Source organism: Alnus glutinosa, chromosome 2 (genome assembly GCF_958979055.1).
Source record: "Alnus glutinosa chromosome 2, dhAlnGlut1.1, whole genome shotgun sequence".
NCBI lineage: Eukaryota > Viridiplantae > Streptophyta > Magnoliopsida > Fagales > Betulaceae > Alnus > Alnus glutinosa.
In genome coordinates this window covers 34,114,830-34,138,219 of record NC_084887.1, presented here as the reverse complement: position 1 = coordinate 34,138,219, position 23,390 = coordinate 34,114,830, and the positions used below count along the sequence as shown (strand labels likewise).

The 23,390-nt window shown below is 39.0% G+C and overlaps 3 protein-coding genes and 1 non-coding gene across 5 annotated transcripts; all 4 read right to left on the bottom strand.

Moving 5' to 3' along the window:
- Nucleotides 1–3,505: 3,505 nt before the first annotated feature.
- TRNAA-UGC (transfer RNA alanine (anticodon UGC)) lies at nucleotides 3,506–3,578 on the bottom strand. Its single transcript has one exon. It is a non-coding gene; the product is annotated as a tRNA-Ala (tRNA).
- A 414-nt stretch (nucleotides 3,579–3,992) lies between these two features.
- LOC133861123 (pentatricopeptide repeat-containing protein At5g15340, mitochondrial) lies at nucleotides 3,993–6,290 on the bottom strand. Its single transcript, XM_062296838.1, has one exon. It carries the CDS (start codon nucleotides 6,119–6,121, stop codon nucleotides 4,223–4,225), a length of 1,899 nt encoding a protein of 632 aa, XP_062152822.1. The 5' UTR covers nucleotides 6,122–6,290; the 3' UTR covers nucleotides 3,993–4,222.
- A 497-nt stretch (nucleotides 6,291–6,787) lies between these two features.
- Nucleotides 6,788–10,668, bottom strand: LOC133859676 (vesicle transport v-SNARE 13). Its single transcript, XM_062295172.1, has 6 exons — nucleotides 10,528–10,668; nucleotides 10,160–10,276; nucleotides 8,357–8,415; nucleotides 8,083–8,271; nucleotides 7,512–7,682; nucleotides 6,788–7,211 (listed from the first exon to the last, which is right to left on the bottom strand). Exons 2-6 carry the CDS (start codon nucleotides 10,251–10,253, stop codon nucleotides 7,062–7,064), a joined length of 663 nt encoding a protein of 220 aa, XP_062151156.1. The 5' UTR covers nucleotides 10,254–10,276; nucleotides 10,528–10,668; the 3' UTR covers nucleotides 6,788–7,061.
- A 3,699-nt stretch (nucleotides 10,669–14,367) lies between these two features.
- LOC133859675 (ARF guanine-nucleotide exchange factor GNOM-like) lies at nucleotides 14,368–20,910 on the bottom strand. 2 transcript variants are annotated; one of them, XM_062295171.1, is made up of 4 exons: nucleotides 20,627–20,910; nucleotides 20,489–20,552; nucleotides 18,946–19,762; nucleotides 14,368–18,580 (listed from the first exon to the last, which is right to left on the bottom strand). In XM_062295171.1, exons 3-4 carry the CDS (start codon nucleotides 19,705–19,707, stop codon nucleotides 14,921–14,923), a joined length of 4,422 nt encoding a protein of 1,473 aa, XP_062151155.1. In that variant the 5' UTR covers nucleotides 19,708–19,762; nucleotides 20,489–20,552; nucleotides 20,627–20,910; the 3' UTR covers nucleotides 14,368–14,920. The 2 variants fall into 2 exon arrangements, with proteins under 2 accessions (XP_062151155.1, XP_062151154.1); XM_062295170.1 differs by lacking the exon at nucleotides 20,489–20,552.
- Between the last annotated feature and the right edge of the window lie 2,480 nt (nucleotides 20,911–23,390).

Sequence of the window (23,390 nt, the reverse complement as noted above, 5' to 3'; positions counted from 1 at the left end):
GCGGTCCCTGTCCACTTTTTGTAAAGGGGGAAACTTCCAATCCTGAGGGATTCTGGAAAAACAAATGTTCCGTACGTAGCGTTACTCATAGTTTATAAGGATAAAGTCTAACATTACTGATAGTTTATGAGGTTAAAGATGGAGGACCCTGGCAAAAGAAAAAGGGAAATCATCTCACAAATGTGACAACCTTGTTCCATTGAAGATGAGAACATCATGAAACTAACATTTGTGATTGTGATCAGTGTAATCTTAGAATTTAGATCATTTAATCCAAAGTTCATGTCGCATATAGCACCTTGGTTTCCACGAGAAGCTTTATGAGAAAGTAAAAAAAAAAAGGATAATTTCTGCATTCATGACTACCCAGCAATCTAATATGCATGGTGAAAACCCTTCTGGCAAATCTATGGCGATCTTTGTGATCAAGAGGAGAAGCTTTACTTTTTCACAAGGCTAAAGAAACTATCCAAAAATTGAGTGGTACAAACAGCCGATTGTGGAGTTTGGCATGAGAATTCTTCTAATAATATATATGATAATCATGATGATGTTATTGGGGCCAGAAAGCTGATATGTTTCAAGGTGAAAGAGGGCTTGTCCACAAAGAAATCCAACTGGATTATGCACGAGTTCTCACTTGTTGGGGAAACCAATTAGGTTCTGTGCACCATTCAAAAGAACAGACCATAATCAAAAAGCGGGCTCAAAAGACGCTTTGAAGATCAGTCTTGTATTGGTGATCAGGTTCCTGCTACTGTCGTCTCTGTTGAATTGAAGCCCCCCAACCTTGGATTAATATAGATGTGTTGTTACTTGAGGATGGATCCCAACAGAGAAAAAGGATGTGCTGCGATGTTGTTGAATGTGATGGGCCTCAAGCCACTGGGACATTGTCTAAATGTCCATCTGAATTTGGAACGCCCGAGTCTGAATTTACACCATCATAGAATTCTGTTGATATTGTGGAAGAGTATAACACGCATACGACTAATTTGGAAACCCATATCCATATGGGCTATCTACCAGCTACTAATAACTCTGATTTTGAGTTTGATTTGGAAACCTTCATGAGCTGTCTAGCTGCCAATAATGATGACTCTGAGTCTGAGTTTTATACTTTGTATGGTTATCTACAGTTGCTGCCTTTCCAAGAGGATGGACATCTGCCTAGTGGCAGACCTATATAGGGGCTAGGGGTGAGCAAGTTATCCGCCTACCGACCGCTTACCGAACCGAACCAAACCGCATTCGACTCTACCGACTAATTTCAGTTAGGTAGTCGGTATAAAATTTTGTTCCGAAAGCCGGTCCGGTAACCAAATAGTCTTTTAAGCAGTAACCAAACCGAACCGCCTTTTATTCCGACTGATAATCGAACCAATATAAAACAAAACGACGTCGTTTTAGTAAGAACAAAACGTTTGATCTTTTTTCTTTTTTTCTTTTTTTCCCTTTAAAAAAATAAAAAACGACGTCGTTTCATTACCCATGTTAACCGATTTAATCGACTTAACCAACCATCTATTAACCGCTTTACCAACTTAACTGACCGCATATTAACCGCTTTACCGACTTAATCGACCGCATATTAACCTCTTAACTGACTTAACCAAAATAAATTTATCGACTGCATTCTGACAAAAGTTAGTTAATCGACCGAATTAACCGACTTAGCTGTCTACCGAACCGATGCCCACCCCTAATAAGGGCCAGGGGGCCCTGGCCCTAAGGGGGTGTGCATGGGGCGGGGTGGGGCGGATTTCCACCATTTTTGCCCTTACCCTGCAACCATGCGGGTGTAGAAAATCTAACCCACAATCGCAAAATTGTTCACGATATCCGCAGGGTCGCAAGGGGGCGCAGGGTGGTTTCTGCAGGTGAGGGTTTTGCGGGTTTTGCAAATTCAGAGTAGATTTGAGTAGATTTACTAATATCAGAGTAGATATAATGGGGTGGGCTTGAAGAGAAATGAAGAAAAAAGTGAGGGGTGACTGCTTTGTTTCGTGGGTGTCTGCTTTCTCGACGTTGTCACCATCAAGTTGCGCGAGGAAGATGCCTTCCCTCGTTCCTAAAAACGAGTACTGTACTAGAGGAGAAGTCAAATACCTAAAGAGAAGACTCTGGTGAGGGGAATAATTGAAGAGTGAAGAAGCTTCAAGAAAAGAGAGCGGCGCAGAGAGGGGGGTGTTAGGGTTTTTTTGTTCTTAATTTGGGGGTGCGGGGTGGGGCGGTGCAGGGCGGGTCTCCGGGGTTTTTTAAAACCCCAACCCGCAACCTGTCCAGCCCAGCACGGGTTGGACAAATCCAACCGGTGACTACAAAAAAACACCTAAAATCCAATGTATGTGGGGCGGGGCGAGTGGGCGGGTTTTTGCCCACCCCTACCTGGCTCGCCCAAGCCCCAAAATTTTCCCAAAAAAAAAAAATTAAATTAAATTAAATTTTATCCTTAATTTTTTATTTTTTAGTTTTGCCCCCCTCCAATTTTTTTTTTTCAATTTGGCCCCCTCATATTTAAAAGGCTGCGTCCGCCACTGCATCTGCCGCTTGGTACATGAGTGGATTTTGGTGATGCTGACTTTGGTATTTTATTTACCTAGTTTGGGACAAGGAACCAATGTTAAAAAAGGAACTTAAACTCCGTTTTGTTGTTGGTGTCGTTAAGATAGAAAAATATTATAAATATTTATTTTTTTTGTTTAATTTTGTCGGAGCGTATTGTTGTACTCTCTCCTCATTTTTGTTATGGCAAGTCCACTTTGTCAACTTTGTTTGAGACATCCTCAAAATAATATATTATCTCGTCTTTATTTTTTATTTTTTTTCATAGAACCACCAGTTCTAACATGAGTTAATTGGTTATATACTTAATTGGTTACAAGTCAAAGATGGATAGGGATATGTTTATTATTAATGTAACACTCAGATCTCGTATTGAGAAAAGATGAATAGTTCTTATAGAATAAGTGGTTTATAAATTAAGATACTCATAGGTGCTAAGTTTCACATTCCCTAATTATTATATAAAACTGTGTTTTGTAAAGAATTTTAAAAAAACTTAAAATTAACTAGTCTTTGCTGACATTTTTTTCTCGGCCGTTACAACTAGTTTCTTTATCAACTTTGTTTAGACATATATCCTAGAAATCTCGGCTTCATTTTTTTGATAGAGCACATATTTCTCTACCTAGTTCTAACAGAAAGTGAAACGAGAAAAGGGTTTGGCCGTTGATTTTTGGAATCTGGGATAATGGGATTAGTCCTCTGGATATAATGCTGGAGAATTTTGGGGTGAGGTTTTCTGGCAATTGCTTGTATAGTTGTATGGAACTTCAAAACCTCGAAATAGTGGAGTGAGGCTTGTAGAAACTTTGCATGTGCCTCTCTCTCCTCAACGCCATCATTCTTGAATGAATAGTTAAACCATGATTGCTTGCTTACAATCCTTACATTATTGTTGAAGCTTGAAACAACTCTCAGCTAAAACAGCTCAAACGAATGATGGAGATGCGGGGGATCGAACCCCGTGCCTCTCGCATGCAAAGCGAGCGCTCTACCATTTGAGCTACATCCCCTTCTGTTTAAGTCATTGTCAAACAACAATATTAACGTTATATTAAATAGCACTATCAATACACTAAACAATAAGTAAGCATCCCAAACAACACATCCTCATTTGAAAATTGAAACTGTGTTTTATTTGCAAATATGAGATTTCATAATAGGGTCCATTGTTAAATTTGTGGTACTCAAAAGGCCTAGTTAAGGCTTCTTGCAATCGCATATATAATTTTAAATCAACCTAATACATGCTCCATTTGTGGTTCAGCACATGCCCATATAATTCCTTCACATGGACTATCAATCTCACATCGCTCAAATCCTTCACGTAGTCAAATAATATTTACCAGGATGGTTCTTATATTATTTATGTGATTCGGAAAAATGCTAACTACGTTTACATGTTGCTTCACAAGTAATCATCATAATTAGGGTTTTCAATAATCATTTATATATAACCAAAATCAGTTTAACGCATGAACTGTCACATACAATTCAAAATGTAGCTTACAATTCTGCGCCTCCAATGCAAAAGCTATATACTCTCATGAGCCTCCAGCACAATCTTCCCAATAAATCAGAAGGTACAAGTAGACCAGCAGCTAATGAATAAGACCTGAACTATTTCTGTGCAATCATCGGCGCATTGCACTTATGATCACCAATAATCAGAACAAGAACAAAAACCCTGCTTAAAACAATGAAAACGGTTGCGATCTCTGACAACAATTTCTCGATCGTATATATCCGAAACTATCTTAATAGCAGAATGACAGTCTTGGCATATACGTAGGTTCTTGAATATATAAAGAGGTGAACCTGGTCTTGTGCTTATAAGCCCAAAACAAACTGCCAGCTTCTCACTGTGACAGAACAAGGCCTGCTCTATCTCCTCCAGTTCATCCGTGTTACCCTCACTACTATCACAACCAGAAGAAACTTGGGAAGCAGTATTTGGGGCATAACCGGCCAATCTCAACCTTCTAATCATCTCATCCAACATGCTATAAATCTCTGTGGTTAGGGGATGTGACTTATCTCCAGCACTGAACTGATGAACTTGGCCACCAACATGAATTGAACTCATTCCGGGCACCTTTCTAACACCCCTATCCTTAAGAATCTGCCTAAGGGAATTAGCCTTGTCCCGCTTGCCAGCCAAGGCATACATATTGGAAATAAGTATATGATATTCCATGTTGCAAGGATCCATTTGAAGCAGCTTTTGCAGAGTGCGTTCACCCAGCTGTACCTTTCCATGAACACTGCAGGAACCCAAAAGAGATCCAAGAACCACTTCATTCGGGGGCATTGGCATCTTCTTTATTACTATCTCAGCTTCTTCAAAACGACCAGCCCGACCAAGCAGGTCCACTATGCAAGCATAATGTTCCATCTTAGGCGTAATGCCGTACACAGATTGAAGGTCACGGAAGTATTGGAAACCCTCATCAACTAGACCTGAGTGGCTGCAGGCACTTAACACAGACACGAAGGTTAAATCATCTGGCCTGGCTTCTTTGACCATATGAGGAAATATATCCAAAACAACTTCACAACGCCCGTGCATAGCTAACCCGCCAAGCATAGCATTCCATGCCACCACATTTCTTCGTGGCATGCAGTTAAAAACTTTATATGCAGTGTCAACCCTACCACATTTTGCATACATATCCACCAATGTTGTGCCCACCATAATATCCATCTCCTTTCCCATCATCTTCAGAGCATAAACATGAATCCACCTACCCATCATCACATCACCGGACTGTGCACATGCCGATAAAAATGAACAAAGGGTAATATAATTCAACTCCAAACCACAATTAAAAACCATCTCACCCAGAAGCAAAAGACCTTCCCGGATAAACCCACTCCCCACATAACCTACTATCATTATAGTCCACGCAACCTCGTTCCTATCCGGCATCCGATCAAACACCACCCTCCCACTTCCTACACCTTCGCATTTAACCACCCCTTCCAAAATAACCGTCCATGACACAACACTCCGCTCCTCCATCTCTTCAAAAACCTGCCATGCCTCACGCAACATACCGCACTTCACGTACATATCCATAACCGCATTGCACGCCTTCACACTAGCACCCAATCCCATCTTCACCACACAACCATGCCCTTGCACCCCAAACAAATCGTCCGCCAACCGTGCACACGCGTTGAACACACAAACGACGGCCAAGTCATCGACCTTCACTCCCTCTTTCCCCATTTCGACAAACAAAAGTAGCGCAGTCCTGGGCAAACCATGTCGGGCATAGCAGCCCATTAAGGCGGTCCAGTCTACAGTGTCTTTGTGCGAATGCAGAATTTCATCGAACAGTTTGCGTGCATAGCATGAGTTGCCGCAAGCTGCGTACAAATGAAGGAGGGCGTTGTGGAGAAAGGAGTCTGGGGAGGCGGACAGGCCGGTGGTGATGACAGTGGCGTGAAGTTTCTTGCCGGCGTCGAGAGAGGAGTGTCGAGCACAGGCTCGTAGAAGGTAACGGAAGTAGCGAGTGGGGGAGGGGAGGGCAGAGTGGATTGACCATCTCATACGAAGTCAAGGTGAAAACTGGGACTGATGTTATCTATGAGAGAGTGGTGTCACTCTTCATCACAGTCTGAAACTTTGCTGATCTTGAGTCTTACTGCCGTTGGTTGGGAAGGAGAACTTCATGTGATCTGTGACTATACATACCCTACAATTTTCTAGTGCCGTCTCTTCAGCTTTTATTTCTTTTTAACCAATATAAATTCCTCGAGAAGTCCAATTCAATTTATTAAATTGGCATTATTCAAAGTCCATCTAATTATCATATATATTTTCATTTTTATATACATTTTAATACAACATGCATTAATTATAAGTCAAATAACTCGATGGGAATTTTTGCAAATATCCACACTTTGTGGTTCCAATACGTTGTAATTCTAGATGATAAAAATCAACTTCTTCCATTTGGCAGGCCTATTTTAACTAGGATCCTAAATTTTCCATTTTCCTTCTCTTGGCAGTCTTTGGATTGGGATTAGGGTACCTCAAAGCTATAAAGACTAGCTAGTTGTCAATTTGATGGATCATTATCAACTACCAACCAATTGCAATGGCAGAATATTGAACTGATTCTCAGTGATGCAATATATCGCACTTAGGATCTTGCATATATTCTCAAAAAACAGTTCTTATATAAAGGTCACCATGGAAGTTTCTTCAGGGGCATAATGGAATAGTATTTAATTTCTGATTAATCATACTCCGTTCAATATGAACTCATTACAGAGGAACAACAATTCCATGCATGATGAAATATAACACATTATACATCCAACAACGAACAAAGCAAATCAACATTTGCTGTAACTGAACAACAAAGTATGTTTATGTTAGCACTCAATTGCAAGCTCACAAAAAGAACAAGAACAATAAAGGCTGAAGAACGAAGAAAATGTGTTCCTTGGAGACACCCCCACAAGCCCAAGACAAATTGTCCTCTCTACTTCAGTTTGAAGTACAAGATCAAGACGATAGCAATGACAAGAGCTGCAATAATGGTGCCAATAATCCACTTGTTCTTGCTCATCCTCCTTGACATGGCTGTCAAAACTTTCTTGCTCTTTCCTATGTTATCATCCACCCCATGCAGCTGCAACAGAAGGAAAACCATCAGATTACAGTGGCACGTGTTTTTGCCAGTGCTGCTGCAGGGTAAAACTTATAGACCCTCGGCAGATAGAAAAATAGGTGGTCATACCTATTACAGCTTAAACTTGAAAGCTAAAATATATAATAGACAAACAAAAAAGAAAACATACAGTGACGCACCAAAAAAAAAACAAAGTATGATTCAAAATGAAGAAAACTACAAACTAAAAGCAACCTGCTCATTGTATAGATTACAGTTGAACAAAAAAATTGAATCTGGAAAGCCTTAGTGAATAATTACCGTGCTATGGGCATGCAAGAGAGACTGTCGCTGAGAATGCAAATCTTGAAGAATTGAGACACCAAGCTCCTCTGTTTCCAGCATGGTTCTTCTACCTTCCTTAATTCTGTCACCAGATTTGCCTAATCTGTCCGTTGACATCATTAATCTCGTTCTTTGATCAGCCGATGCCTATTGCATACGCATCAATTATTTATATCAAATAACAATCTAAAAATTCAATGAAGAAGGAAAAAGGAATGTGCCAATATTCACCAGTTATTAGACCTCAATATCAGTCACTATAGTTTCAATTTACCAAAATGGGAAAGCCAAACAGAGTAAGAATTTTAGAAAAATAAAAGACTTAAGACTGCCTGTATCCCTAGACCCAATAACTTAAGACAACCATCACTGAAATGACCGAGTGAACTGCAATAATATATCACCATGGCACTAAAAGAAGATAGAAACCTGGAAATCTCTTTCCTGTAAGTTACCACATCTACCATAAAACCACTACCAGATTATGAATCACCGCAGCACTTAAAAAAACAAGCATAAAAAGGAAACCATGGAATTTTAGACATACTGTGAGTGTATCTGCCATGCCTGATTCCAACAAATCATCTCGGGCAGCTGCATTTAAGTTACCAGATACAATTCTCTTGACTTCGCTTTTCAGATTGTTCAGATCTGATTTATACTCCCTCAACTTAGAAAGTAGTATAGCCTTAACGTTAGGTTGCAAACTTCTTGCCTCAAGATCCATTTTCCGAATCTGAAACAAAATTCACAAACATCCCATTCAATACTGAGAATACAAAATAATGGATATCAATTCCCCCAAGGACTAAAGTAGGTACCAGTGATTCCGCTTCATCAATTCCAGACTTTATCTCAGAAACTTTTTGTTTCTTTTGCTCTGCAGATGTATAAGACAATGAAGACATCATAATTTTTGGTGGACATTGAGAAAATACTGTCATAACTACCTTTTATTTTTTTAAAAAAAAAAACAAAAAAAAAAATCTACACTTTCCCCCTCAATCTAACACCCGAGTTGTGATGTTCGCCCCCTCCAAAAAAAACACTTTTAATTTGGTTAATGTACCCTACTGATCTACCATGCAATGCCCCCCTTCCGTGAGCAAAAATACAACAATACCCTCCATAATTTTAAAAATTCCGTGAAAAAAACAAAAAAACAAAACAAAGGAAAGTACTAAGCCATGGCGTGTTTTTCTGAATTTTTAACTTTTTTATATTTTTGGGGGCAAAAGGGGAACATTGCAATCCCCAATCCCAATGCTAGATCGGCAGGGGACATTAACCAATGAAAGATTGGGGGAGCATTGCAAATAGGGTGGTAAATTGAGAGGGTAAATCTAGTTTCCCCCCCCCCTCCCCCCCTTTTTTTTTCTTTATATATATATATATATATATACTAAAAAAGGAAGGGGGGATCAATCAAGCCACATCATATAAACACATGTACAAAAACAAACTATGAATAAATTTCTACTAGTATCCATGACATCAAATATATACATAAAGAATGACATGAGAAAAGTAGTAATTGGACATTTATCGGCTGCCTTCATAGGAAAGTGGTGGGATGGTTGTAGATGGAGTTATAAGGTGTTTAGAGATTGACAGAATAGAATTGCAGGGGTTTGTGACATGCAACACCTAGGAAAACAGAAAATTAGAAAATATAGATGCCACAGACAACAAGGCATCTCAATCTTATCCGAGATTTTGTCACCAGTTCCCTCTCGTACTACAATTACACTATTGTATTATGAGAAGCAATATAAAATATAACAACATGGATCTCGTGGAAAGTACACCACTCTACACTTTAAAATTACAAAGACGGTTGTTAGAAAGGTGGAACAGGAATAACCTGGCACAAAAATAACCAATTCTTAGTTAACCCTTAGCATTTTTGCTTCTCCCATTCACATCAATCTCATCAAACGTTCAGGATTTTAAGAGAAAGCTGAACCCACAAATCTCAATGCAACAGTGTAGTTACCAAACTACTTCAATGCATGTCAATTTATAAAAGATTCGACATGAGAGCATTACTCATTTGAAGACTAAAACAAGTCAATAAGAAAAGGTGTTAAATATTGTATGTTAAGCTCACTTTTGTACTCATCATTACAAACATGTTTTGATAACAATCCACATAAGTGCCATTCACGCCATTTGCACTCCACTGGCCCTATGGCATCCTTGACGTGGGCAATTTTTGAAGAACAAAGAAAGGGAATAAAGCTGTTAAAACTATTCCACCCTTATCTGAAGGTACATCACTTCGCATTATCCAACCAAACCAATCCAATCCAAGTAAAATCGCTCGCTCGAGGATATCAATTTTGAAAAGACCCCAAAAGAAGCCAATAACCATTTTGGAAGATGGATATATCAAAATTTTGACAACCTCGCGTGCAAATCAACAGAATGTCAAAACCACTAATCAATTCTATACGCTAATCTACATTCCAATTTATCTTATCTTTCTGAGTTTTATCCTTCAAAATTTATAAATAGCTCATAAAAATCAACATGTGTAACTAAATTCCAAAGATGAAAGTACATTCATACACGAATCACATATGAATTTAATCGGAGAAATTAAAAGGAAGGTTATCTATTACCTCCATTAAGAGCACCAGCTGCCGTACACTTTTTCGAGAGGTTTGCGGAGAGCTCGCAGTATTGGCGTTCGTATCCTTCAAATACCTCACTCATCGTCCCCTAACCTTCAATTCTTCCTGTTCAATCACCGATCACCGCGTATCCAAGAACACCAACACCATCAGCCATCAACCAAAGATCCCATCAATCTCATTCAACAAAATTCATTCGCAACAAAAAAAAAAAAAAAAAAAAAAAAAAGAGAGAGAAAGAAAGCAAAATCGGAACGTTTCGATCAAGAACAGCCTTAAAAAATCCCTAATTCAAACAAAATCACGATAATCGAACATAGAATGGAGGATATTAAGATCGAATTAAATGGTTGGACCTGAAACGACCGGAGATCGGGGAGCCCGCCGGTAGTGGATCTTCTAGAAGGTGATGGAGGTTTTTTTATTTTTATTTTTTTTTCGGAATGATCAGAGGGCAAATGTAGATAGGTAAGGTCCCCTTTTTATTCTTAAGAATTACAAGGCCTGCGATTCATTCGATCTAGACCGTTCGCTCTAATGAACGGTCTACAATGTGTCACATAATCTTTTGCTTTTTTATTTCATGTAGTTTTTTTTTTAAAAAAAAAAAAAGAAAGAAAGAAAGAAGAAGAGTTTAGAAAAGATAATGTTACGATGGATTAAGATGAAAACTATTTTTGTATTTTGAAAAGTGTTTTGTATTTTTATATATTTGTTAATGAATTATCTTGCGAATTGAAAAAATAAAAAATAAAAAAAATTAGCATTTGTTTTCATTGATCTTTTGCTTTTGATTTCAAGATGACAAATGTTTATAGAAAATTTATACAAATAATTTTTTAAAAGTGACGTGTCTTTTAAGCTACTAAAAAAATATGTGAGAAGAGAAACACATGTAATTAAAAAAAAAAATAATAATTCTCACATGCAAGAGACACATATCAATATTATAAATTGGTTTATAAGAAACTTCATACAAATTAATTTATAAGAAATTTATGTCAAGTTCAGACGTTTTTTTTCTTCCACAATCAAAGTAGAAAAATAATAATAAAGAATTTAAAATTTGAAAAAAAGAATAATTGTTTCTTCGTTCTGACTTTGTACTAAACCATCTGAATATTTTCAATTACATTGAATATTAATATCTGTTAGAACAAATTCTGGTTTGGTATTTGCTGAAACGGAAGAGCCTGTCTCCAATATCCTATAAAAGAGGAAACTGCGTCGGGGGAGGACTCGACAATCCCACTCCGATGCTGAAGTTAATATTATCTCAAGCATAATCTCTCTTTTATCATTGAGAGCAATTAAAATTTTACCTGTGTGATTGTGAGGTATTTATAAACAAAGTGTCGAGAGTAGTCCGGTGGCTTTATTGGGCCACGTGTTGGGTCTGGAGCATTTCTTGACCATCTGGATCATTGTGGAGTCGATCTTCAACTGCTCGGATCGTGGATCGCGGTATATGCATTACGATGATTGTGGAGTCGGTCTTTGACTGGCTTTAGATTGTGGGCCACCTTCCGCAATAATCGGTATCGTGCAGATCGTGGAGTCGGTCTCCATGACCACCGCAGGGGCGGTTTTTAATCAGCCTTAGGATGCATGCTAATTCGGTATTTTACCGACTCTAGGTAAGATGGCCTCGGTAAAATACTATCATGACATATTGGGCCTTTTCGTTGATGAGCCTAATAAATTTCATTTTGACGGTTCGTGGTTGGGCTTTGGTGGACCGGAGCTTTGGCCCATTCGGAAGAGTTGGTATTATTTCCCACCAATCTCTTATTATGTTCTCCCTTAAAATATATATATATCTTTGGCCAGATGGTAGAGGATACAGTCATACAAGTACAACTTCAGAAAGTGTAATTTCGTAATGTGGCATAAATTCACCCTATAGGGTTCGCTTGGTCGGGAACTCGGTACGTGTTTCCGACAGCTGTGCAAGTGGACCTGGATGTATTGGTTTTATGTGCAACTGTGGGTGGGATTGGATTTGGATCTTTTCTGGTCAGTGGAAGCGGGAATATTCGGTCTTGGGCCAAATGGGCCTTCGCCCTTTTCACGAATTTAAGATGGGGGCTATGCATGTTACATCGGCGGTACTGTTGTTCAAATTTCCAGTCTAGAAACAAGAAGGCATTGGTGTCCCATCTATCAATCACCTATCACCACGTGTAATGTGAAGAGGTCAAAAGAGTAATCTTGTCAAAGCAAAAATACATATCCAACATTTGCTGTAATGGAATTTAACCTTGATAAAAATTTATGAGGAACAGAACAGAGGACTGAATGAGATCAATAAATTGCGGTAAGAAATTAGAAGACAAAGATTTAGCTGTCTCAAATCATCCTACGTTTCTTTTCTAGAGAGAGAAAGTTAGGGTTTGAGGTCGTTGTGCCGGGGGAGGGAGGCTTCACGTCTCCCTCCTCCCGGATCTCTTACCCCTAGCCTTTGGCTACGATGGTTTTTGTTCCCTCTGGCTTTGGCCGGTGGTTTTGTTCTCCTAGCTTTGAGCTATGGAGTCGTTTCTTGTTTCTTTCTGTTTGTTTTTCTTTTTTGCTTTTTCTGGCAGAAACTTCATCAACTGTTGGTAGAAGAAAGTGGGCGTATGGTGAGCTTTTACCAAAAGTCTGGTCTGGCGGTGTAGTTTTTGCGATTTTCTTTAGAGCTAGATCTGAGGTTTTTAGTTTGTGTTCTCTCTTCACGCGCTGTTCCGCGGAGGTTGTCGGCTTCTTCCGGTCAGATTGTGTTAAGCCACGGCTGTGATGGTGCCTCCTGTTCGGCGCGTGGCCTGCACGCGCCGGCGAGTTTATTTCTCTGTTTCTTGCGCGTGAGGGTCACGGCCTGTCGTACGCGGTGGTGGCTGGTGTATATCGGTGATCCGGATGTTGGCCGCTGTTGGTTGGCCTTTGATGTAGGCTCGTGCATCGTACGTTCCGGATCCAGTGACGGCGCGTGTCTTGCATGCGCCGTCTCCGGCGAGGACATTTTCTGATGCTGCTGTTGTTGTGGTTTTTGGCAGTTTTTTTTCTTGTTTTTTATGTACATTCTTTATCTTTTCACAGTCTACCTTTGTAATAAACTATAAGTTACTTGGACATTTTAGGTGGCGTGTAAGCTAGACCAGGTTCTCTTATTGTAGGGAGGCTTCACGTCTCCCTCCTCCCGAATCTCTTACCCCTAGCCTTTGGCTATGATGGTTTTTGTTCCCCCTGGCTTTGGCCGGTGGTTTTGTTCTCCTAGCTTTGAGCTATGGAGTCGTTGCTTGTTTCTTTCTGTTTGTTTTTCTTTTTTGCTTTTTCTGGCAGAAACTTCATCAACTGTTGGTAGAAGAAAGTGGGCGTATGGTGAGCTTTTACCAAAAGTCTGGTCTGGCGGTGTAGTTTTTGCGATTTTCTTTAGAGCTAGATCTGAGGTTTTTAGTTTGTGTTCTCTCTTCACGCGCTGTTCCGCGGAGGTTGTCGGCTTCTTCCGGTCAGATTGTGTTAAGCCACGGCTGTGATGGTGCCTCCTGTTCGGCGCGTGGCCTGCACGCGCCGGCGAGTTTATTTCTCTGTTTCTTGCGCGTGAGGGTCACGGCTTGTCGTACGCGGTGGTGGCTGGTGTATATCGGTGATCCGGATGTTGGCCGATGTTGGTTGGCCTTTGATGTAGGCTCGTGCATCGTACGTTCCGGATCCAGTGACGGCGCGTGTCTTGCATGCGCCGTCTCCGGCGAGGACATTTTCTGATGCTGCTGTTGTTGTGGTTTTTGGCAGTTTTTTTTCTTGTTTTTTATGTACATTCTTTATCTTTTCACAGTTTACCTTTGTAATAAATTATAAGTTACTTGGACATTTTAGGTGGCGTGTAAGCTAGACCAGGTTCTCTTATTGTAGTTGTGTTGTGCTTTAGTGTTAAAGAGAGAACTCAATTATATGTTCATGTAATTTTAGTCTTGTTGCTTAGGTAGCTGCTTTAAGCTAGGCTGTTTCCTAGCTTAGTGGTTAGAGATTCTGTACCTCTAGTCACTACCTTGGGCCTACGGGCATGGGTTGTAGCTTTCGGGATGGTGATTTGCCTTCGGGCTGTTGTAATTGCCTTCGGGCTCTTATTAATGAAGTTCATGTTCCCGTTCAAAAAAAAAAAAAAAAAAAAAAGATTTAGCTGTCTCAGTAAAAAGGTAGAGTGAAGCTTAAACAATCCAAAGCTCAACTAAACCATTGTATTATCATAGTGTAAGGACTATATGGTATACAGAGGAGAATGATGCAAGTTGATGGTTTTGGTGCAGAAACTAATGAGCCAAATACAAAATTCAAGTGGGGGGGATCTACCCAGATCCCTTGGTATATCAAATGGGCACTTGAGACACTCCAATGGAAGTATGGAACCATTCCTCTCCTAAGTTCATGAGGTGGAAAAGGAAAGCAACATTGAGGATCTAAGTAGGAAAAGCAAACCATTCCTCTCCTAAACCCTAAAACAGAAACCGCACCAAAACAAGATGTTCGAACCAGAGTCAAACTCGGTTCTGAACTTTTTTCCCTTTATTCAGTTTGCATCTCCTCCGGAAATTTTAATCTTGTGAGTTCTAAAGCTCTCAACTGTGGATATCAACATCCAACCACAGAAGACCGCCTTTAACAGTAAAGTTGGTATATACCTGAATTTCGGCAAACAATAAGGAACATATTTCAGGCCATCTAAAACTTCCCAAAACTCGGTATAATCTGCAATCCTCCAATCCTAAATTCCCTTCATGCTGTAGTCTCACTCGACTGAACAAGCACAGTCCCATCAGGTGCAGGAACTCCCACTGCTTTTATTTGCTTTTTCTGCAGCTGCTCCAATTCAGGTGCAGGGAACACCTCCGATTGCAAAGAAGGGGATATATTCTTCACATGCAACCATGTCAGTTGCCAAAAACTATCCCCTCCAATAGAATCACTGGGTGTGAGTAATCCTGCCGTCTTCATCACAAATAGGGTGTTTTTGAGAAGCTCTGGAATTAATTCATGAATCTTCTCACTACGCCTTCCCCTGAATTTTATGTTCATATATCTCTCCATACGATTAAGAACCCCTAGCCATAGTTTGCAGAAAGAAGGTAACCGCCAGAGATCCAACAGTAACTGCAAGAACACTTTCGACATGAGTTTCATGGCTAGAAAAAGTGTTCCCTCCATATTTCGGTAGTCCTTTCGAGAGTTACCCTGCACAATTTCCTCTAAATCGTCAAGCAATGTGAAGATCACCGCATCAAAACACTGCAACCACAAGGAATTCGGAAGGTGAATCCCATCCACTCCCGCCAAAGACCTCTGTAACATTAAAATAGCATGGTTCCTCACTTCTTCTCTCTGGTCCAAACACACTTTCCTCAAACCCTGCACAAGCCTCAGCCACATCTCCCCAATATCTTGATTCACTTTCGTAGCAGCCTCCTCACCCACAGTATTTTTAGTCTCGCAAGACCACCTTACTAGACAAACAACAGAACCTGCCATCATATCTAGGGCAGAAACAGACCGATCAACCTCCCCAACCCTAGACTCGCCAAACTGCCTTGCTGCATCCACACAAAAAACATAATTAGATGGCAGCAGGTGTGCCCCATCAGACATAATAAATGCTAGCGCCTCAAACCCCACTTCAGACGCTTCTGGATGCCGAGCTGTGATAGATAGCAAGGAAATAATAGTGCGCCAACCCACATGGGATCTGATATGAGTTGCATTTGCTTTTACAAGGCGCATAACTTCTTGTGTGATGTGTTCACAATAAGCATCAGCAACCCGAGCGTCAAGTTTTGAAACCAGTTGCAGTGACCTGAGGAGTTCATCAGTCAGGTTTTCCTTATAGGGAAGCAGACGCTGGCATATCTTAAGGAGCCCAAACACCGCCTTTTCCACCAGAGTGCAAGGCATAATAGTCGACTGAACAATATCAAATATGTGATCGTAAACACCTTGCCAGATAAGCATTATTCTGTCTCGGTTATTCAGCGTAATTGCGATCAGCAACTCCAGGCAGAATACTGCAGTGTCTTCATCCTCAACAGAGATGATTCCATTACGGAGTCGGTCTGCAGCCAAGATAAGGGCCTTCACAAGCTGCAATAAAGACTCAGCTTGGAGAAACTTGCTCTCTGTAAAAATTATATCAATGTGGCAAGTCTGTATAGTCTCACGCGTGCGTTGCTGAGCTGCAAGTTGTTCTTCTGTTGGTTGTGTCCTTGGCTCTTCAATATCAAAAGATAAGAGCTGGCTGAACCGGCCCATCAGGCCAGATGATTTACGAGTGGGCACAGATGGCACGTTCGATATTGACAAGGAAGGAGTAGCAGGTTTCCCCCGCTCTGGGTCAGAAGAAGGCTCCATATCATGCACTGCATCACTAGCCAGGCTTGTAGGTACAAGGCCAAGCTTGTGCAAGCTTAAGACACAGTCCAGTATGTTCTTCCAGCCAGAACGGATATAGTCACCATAACTATTTGCTATAGTGAAAACTGCGGCGGTTGCCATCCTGACTTTGGTGTAATCCCCAAGAGCAACAATAGCTTCCTCTACAGATAATGGAGTCAAGAGGGTTGTGAACTTACAGAGAGACACGATCAAGTCATCCAGTACATCATTGAGGTGATAACATGCTGCAATTTTGGCGACAGACAAGAATCCATCAATGCAAGTTTGTAAAACATCTTCGTGCTCCACCTGATCAAAAACCACCGAAATGGCAGCAATGGTTGGACCTGACAGGATAGCAAACATGTCATAGATGAGGAGCTCTCTCGAGTCACAGATGATGAAAGGAGAGACTTTTTTAGATTTGTGCATCACATTAATCCAACGGCTCGATGCCATCACTGAAAACCCAGTACTTTGGTCGGGGATCATCTGAATTTCATTCTCACAGATTGAGTGGTAAAGCTCCGACAGGAACTCGCGAGGAAGATCTTTCCCTCCATTGATTGTCCTATTATTACGGATAAAGTCTTCTTCAGTCATCTTCTTCTTAACCTGTGAATTGTGCTGATCTGTGTTAAGCAATATAAGTGAATATGACAACACGAGGGCAACATCTTTATTCATTAATAAATGCGGTGACTGCTCATAATATCTTTCTGCAAATGCCTCAAGCACCCTGTGTATTTTTTGGGCTTCTCCAGGCAATCTAAAAGTTCCCAAGAAAAGACGCAATGCAGTATCTAAATTCATGTCTTGGAAATCAAAAGTCGTAGCAAATTCTTGAAGCACCTGAACACAAAATTCATTATGATTTCCTAGATAATCCCCAACAAGATTCCTATCTAACCCAGCTGTGTACCTGAGAAAGCATGCCACACTCAGAGGGTCGAGTTTCTCAGGCAACAAATGCATTCCTTGAAGAAATTCTAGACCTTTCTTAGGATCCCTATTAAAGTGGTCCGCTCCAATCATCAGCTTTCTCTTGACGTACTTGACCTTACGGATAAATGGAACCCAACAATTAGGGTCACTATAGTTATCGCATGTCATTGTCCAGAATGCCTTATATCCCTCATCATCTATGGAAGCTTCTGGTGTAGCTGGTTCATTGCCTATCTTCTCAGTCATACCCTGAATCATTGATATTAAACCATCCAGGGCAAGAATGTGCATTGCAGACAAAGGTCCATTCACAGGAAATGCACTTTTTGATAACAGGTTAGCAAGGTCTTCAAACACATTACTGCAGGTTATGTCACAATCAAAGTTTGCATACATCTCAGCCATAAATGTCTGCTGTCTGCAAAGGTCAACTAGAGCCTCCATAGCAACCTCCTGCTGTTGGTATGAAGAGCCATGCTTGCTTTGTGCAAGCCTCAAAAGCACACATGACAAGAAAGCTTCAAGCTGTACTTTGAGCTCAGTTCGTAAATGATGATACAGATTAAGAACAATGCTACATACTGTTGAGAGAATCAGTGGACTCATCGATAAACCAAACTGCATAAGGTTATGAAACAATTCATCTTGAAAAATGGCCAATAACTTAGGGTGTTTTTTAATTGAGGGCCCAGCCAATTCAATAGCCGAATTAATTAACCCCAATGCAAACAAGGGAACATCTTCATCATATGCTATAGGATTTGATCTAGGGCCAAATTCGACGTGCTCAGTGACATTCAACAGAGAACAGAGGAAGTGAAATATCTCCACCATGCATGGGACCCCAAAGGGTTCCATCATAACTTTCTCATCAGTTTTGGTAGCCTCCATTCCATTACTAACCTCAGTTATGTTCTCGTGCGTCCCAGTATCACTTATCCCACTACCTGATGCACTCATGGGAGCCTTAGATGCATATATGGATGATTGACCATCATATTCAACTCCAGCATTGCCATTTTCTAGCTGTTTATTTTCAGATGTATGATCCTTGTCTGTTGAACCCACCTGAAAGAGAGAAAGACGAGCTTCATTAATTGACAAGGAAAAATAGATATGCTGGTTCTAAAATCCAACAAATTAAGGAGGCAGAGCACTCCGGAGACCACCACTCAAACCAAAACTTAAATACTGTTTATCATTCAAGCTTCACCCAGGAATCATTCAGAACTCCTTAACACTAAATGGTCAAAACACAAAGCATGGTAAGTTTTCCTGAAGAATCCTAAGCAAATTTGCAGGTTTGCTTTTGGCAAAACTCATATAATTATGATGCACCACATCGCAATGATCATGATGCTGGAAGCATCTTTTACTGTTAAGACTGCAGGAAACATTACATCAAGGAGGAAGGATGTCCCAAGAATAATTACCTCTTTACGGACTGATGACCCACTTCCATTAGCCAATGCATGTTCCATGTTGATATCAGGCAGGCATATCAACAGGTGAGAAAAAATACACCTAACCAATTCATGCATAGTATGTCGAGCTATCCGCTGTAACAATTCACCTTTAGAGCTAGCCTGATGAACTACACGAAAGCATGTATTTACAATATTGCAGACATGCTGGTTACTCAACCTAACTGATGCAGTACTCTTCATGCAAGCTAGAAGAACCTGAAGTATCTTCATCAATACCACTTCTTCAGATGCAGGATCAGTGACCTCAAACCGGCAGCTTGTCACAGCATCAACTATCAAGTGCATAGCATCACCAACATTCACAGTATCAAGATTAAGTATGTCAAGGCTCAATATCTTGTAAACAGATGACAATGCAACTCCAGTGATTGGTGCACCAGTTTCATCAGATCGTATGACATCCAAAAACGGCTGGAGGTACACGGCTGGATCGATCTTATGCCACTGATGTTGCCAAGAAAATATACGTTTTCGTAATTCTTTCAACGAATGGATTAGAGAGTGCTCGAGATGATCATCATCTGCTACATAGCGAACTCCCCACCGAACATTTCTCCGCATCACAGCCAAAACAGCACCTATTTCAGAATTTACCATACATGCTAAAGCACCTCTGGAAGGCTTAGAAGGAGATTCCTTCCTTTCACCGTTATTGGTTCCAAACTGTGGATTTATATGCCCCATATTTGTCACCGTTTCTTGATACATTTTAATTAATGTTTGAACCACGCATCCAGAAACCAGACATACAAGATTTCAAAACCTGGCCAAATCATCCCATTCACTTAATTAACATAGGCAGTTGTCACAAACTCAAATATCAATGTGTGAGATTCAATTGTTAAGAAATCAGAAAATGTAATCGAATCTTAGCTTTAAACTTACAGTTATATACTACGTTGAAGTAATAAAGCAAGGAGGACAAAACAATAAAACATAAGCTTTGCATTGCAAAGCATAAATTTCTGGATTCATGCACTATACGTAACGAATGAGAAGACAAAAAAAAACAAATAATGAATTACCCTATTTGTGAACAATTTTATTTTTTACTATTTATTTTATTTTTATTTTTTGTCCCTTCCGTTCTTCATCAAAGAAGCGTCCAACTCATATAAAGAACAATGAGACTTCAAAAAAAAAAACTCCACGAAATGCCAATTCGCTACTCTAGGCTGGAGGCAATACTGTTAAAAAGAAAAAAGAAAAATCAAACAAGGCACATAGTTCACACTCGGGGTGGCCTTTAAGCTCACAATGCATAATTCATTTGATATAACTAAATTGTTTAATCATTTATTCCAGCTTTTAGCTTCCACAATTCAATAAACTAAAATAATGAAAACCCAATTTGAGTATTAATGCATGGAGCCGCATACTGATAAGATAAATAAAAAACAAGGAAAAACCCAAGCACCAATCCCAATTACCAGATCTAACCCAAATCAAGAACTTAAGGTCTCAAACTAAATTATCACATAAACCATACAAGCAAATTCAAGCTGAGCATCACTTCAAGCTTCCGTACCATGACCCATCAAATCCAAATCAATCTGAATGGTACAAAAGCAACAAATTCAGATTAACAAAACAGATCCAAACAGAAAAGAAAAAAAATTTACCGTACCTTTGGGGATCCCAGGATGAGATTTTGGTTCAGGGACCTTGCAGAAATTGGATCAGGTGAGAGAAGTAAGCTGGGGGGGTTTTGTCACATGGGCATGGAATCGAAATGGGTTTTGGGCCTTTTGGCATTTGACTCGAAGAAATTTGGGTAATCGATGCCACAGATCTTTGAGTTTAGGCCGCGCGTTTCCTCGCGGTTCAGAGAAACGTTTCGGCCTGTGGCAAATTATACGTTTTCAGCCAAGACGGGAACAGTGCGAAAATCAATTATCGTCCAATCCAATCAAGAAGTTCTTTTTTTCTTTTTCCTTTCTCCTCAAAATTTCAAATTGTTTGGGGGTTTCTAAACTTTCTACAGCGGTAAGTGAAGGTAAATTTTCATTAGTTTTTTACCCTATTTAAGTTTAGTCATTAAATTTTCAATTTTAACAATTACGTAAGTTTTATCAAAATTTCAAACATGTGACCAATAAAAACGGACTGACCTATTATTATTGATAAACCTTAAAAGTTTTATAGTTTAAATTAAAAACCAAAATACTAAATTAAAATCATGCAAAAAAAAAAAAAAAAAACTAGGAAACAAATATAATTTTTCTCTAAATTTCATTCAAAACCATTAGAAAATGGAATCCCCAAACACACAACTTAGCCCCTAAGCTCCAAATTTTCATTGATATTAGGCAAGAGAAAGGTTGTATTACCATGGATTGTGAGCTACTACAATTTTTATATTCTAAAATTATGTGCATTTAGTCCATTCATTATATCGAACGGCTTGAAAAATGTTACATATTAAAAATATTGTTTGTTACCTAGGTATATATATATATAAAAACATTCAAAAAAGCTTCTTTTTTTTTTTTTTTGAATAAACGCTTCTACTTTAGTAAACCAAAAAACAGTTTCTTCAGCTCAAAATTTTTATGGACATAAAGTGCAATAACCTGATAAAAATATACTCAATTCACATTGGTAACCTATCAACTTTTTAATATGTAGTATTTTTCATGTTGTTCTGTGCAATAACCAGCTTGAATTCACATAATTTGAGAATTTACGCTTTCTTTGAAATTATAGGGGATCCTTAACCCATTACCACATCATATTTACTATAATGTCAGTTTACTGGTTAGCTTGATTCATCAATAGGTAAAGTCGTTCAAGTTGTTGAAAATATATATTTATTCCCTGTGTCTAGTCTATTTCCATAAATCATTACTAATTTAACTCAATCGTATACAAATTCATTAGGAATGAAGGGATGATATAGGATATACTTAATCCACATGCTTTATATATTTCTAATAACTTGAAAAGGAAAAAAAAAAAAAAAATCACTTAATCTCTCTTAACTTTAAAACATTAAAAAAGAAAAAAGAAAAAAAAGGTATTAAAAAAAAGAAAAAAAGAAAGCCCGTATTGTGGGTCGCAGGTCACGAGTGATAACATTTTCAAGAGAAAACGAGGTTGGAATATTCGGTTGTAATGAATTTAAAACTAAGTTTTCTCTGATAGTAGGAATTAAATTCAACAAATTGATAGTCTCCCTGTGTGTGATGTTGTTGTTTGTCGAAGCAGCGGATTGGAGAAGATACTGTAAGTTTGAAGCTTGACCAACTGGACAACTTCTTGCCTGTAAACTCACAGCATGTTCATCGATTGGGTGATTCTCCATCGGGTCTCCAAGATTAGCAAGAGCTAAAGAGGTCGGTTCTTGGTTGGTAGGTCATTGGATCAAATCCCATCTTAATCAGCTTCTTCTTCAAATGTATGTTCTAGAAATTATTGATTTCATTGCCAGTCCGCCCTGGTAGGTGCGTCGTAATAGCTACCCATTGTGGGTCACACAACTCACAGGTGACCCCCGCCGTGGGTCACAAGGTGGGCTTGGTGACTTCGTTTTTTTAAGAAGTTTTAGTTGAACAAATATTACATGGAAGTAAAATTTAAAGATTATTGCGTTTAATAGTTACAAATTACAATGTCATGAATGCAAAAATGGTCTTACTCTATATGAAGACCAACACATTATTATTATTATTATTTTTAAAAAGACGGGTTTGAAAATTTGGAATACATGATAAATCTTAAGGGTGACATCGTAAATTTTTTAAAGTTTAATACACTAAATTGAAAGTTTTTTAAATATAAATAGATAATTGTCCGAGCGATAAAAATTGAGTTAGAATTAAATGAAGTTTTTCCTATTCATAATGAGTAGAATATGCTAGATTATTGTATTGATGGCTATTAGAAAATCTCCTTTAATATAATATATTATTTTTAATAATTTGGTAGTGTGGTTTTTTTGTTTTTTATTAAATGGTGAGAAATGCTTGCTACTTTTATTAGATCATCACACATTTTAAAAGTTTAATTTTTAAAAAATAGATGAACTTTTAATTATTTAATTTATTATAATATTTTGAAAATTGTTTGTTAATGTTTTTGACATGTCTTTTAAATTTTGAAAATAGAAAAGTATTCGTTAAATCATTATCAAATGAGTAATTTAGTGCCATAGTTTTAAAATTAATTTTTAACAAAAGCTAATATAAGGACCGATAAAAACAGTCAAATCAACCCAATAAAGCAAAAGATAAAATAAGGGTATAGCAAGAAGCATTATCCTCTTACCAAACAAAAAGGTCATAGTTGAGAAAAAAACGCTCACAGAATTTTCGTTAGATTTACAGGGTTGACTGTGGGCAATGTCTCATGGCCATGGGGAGAGGCCGAAGAAGTAACATGGGATTTCCAAA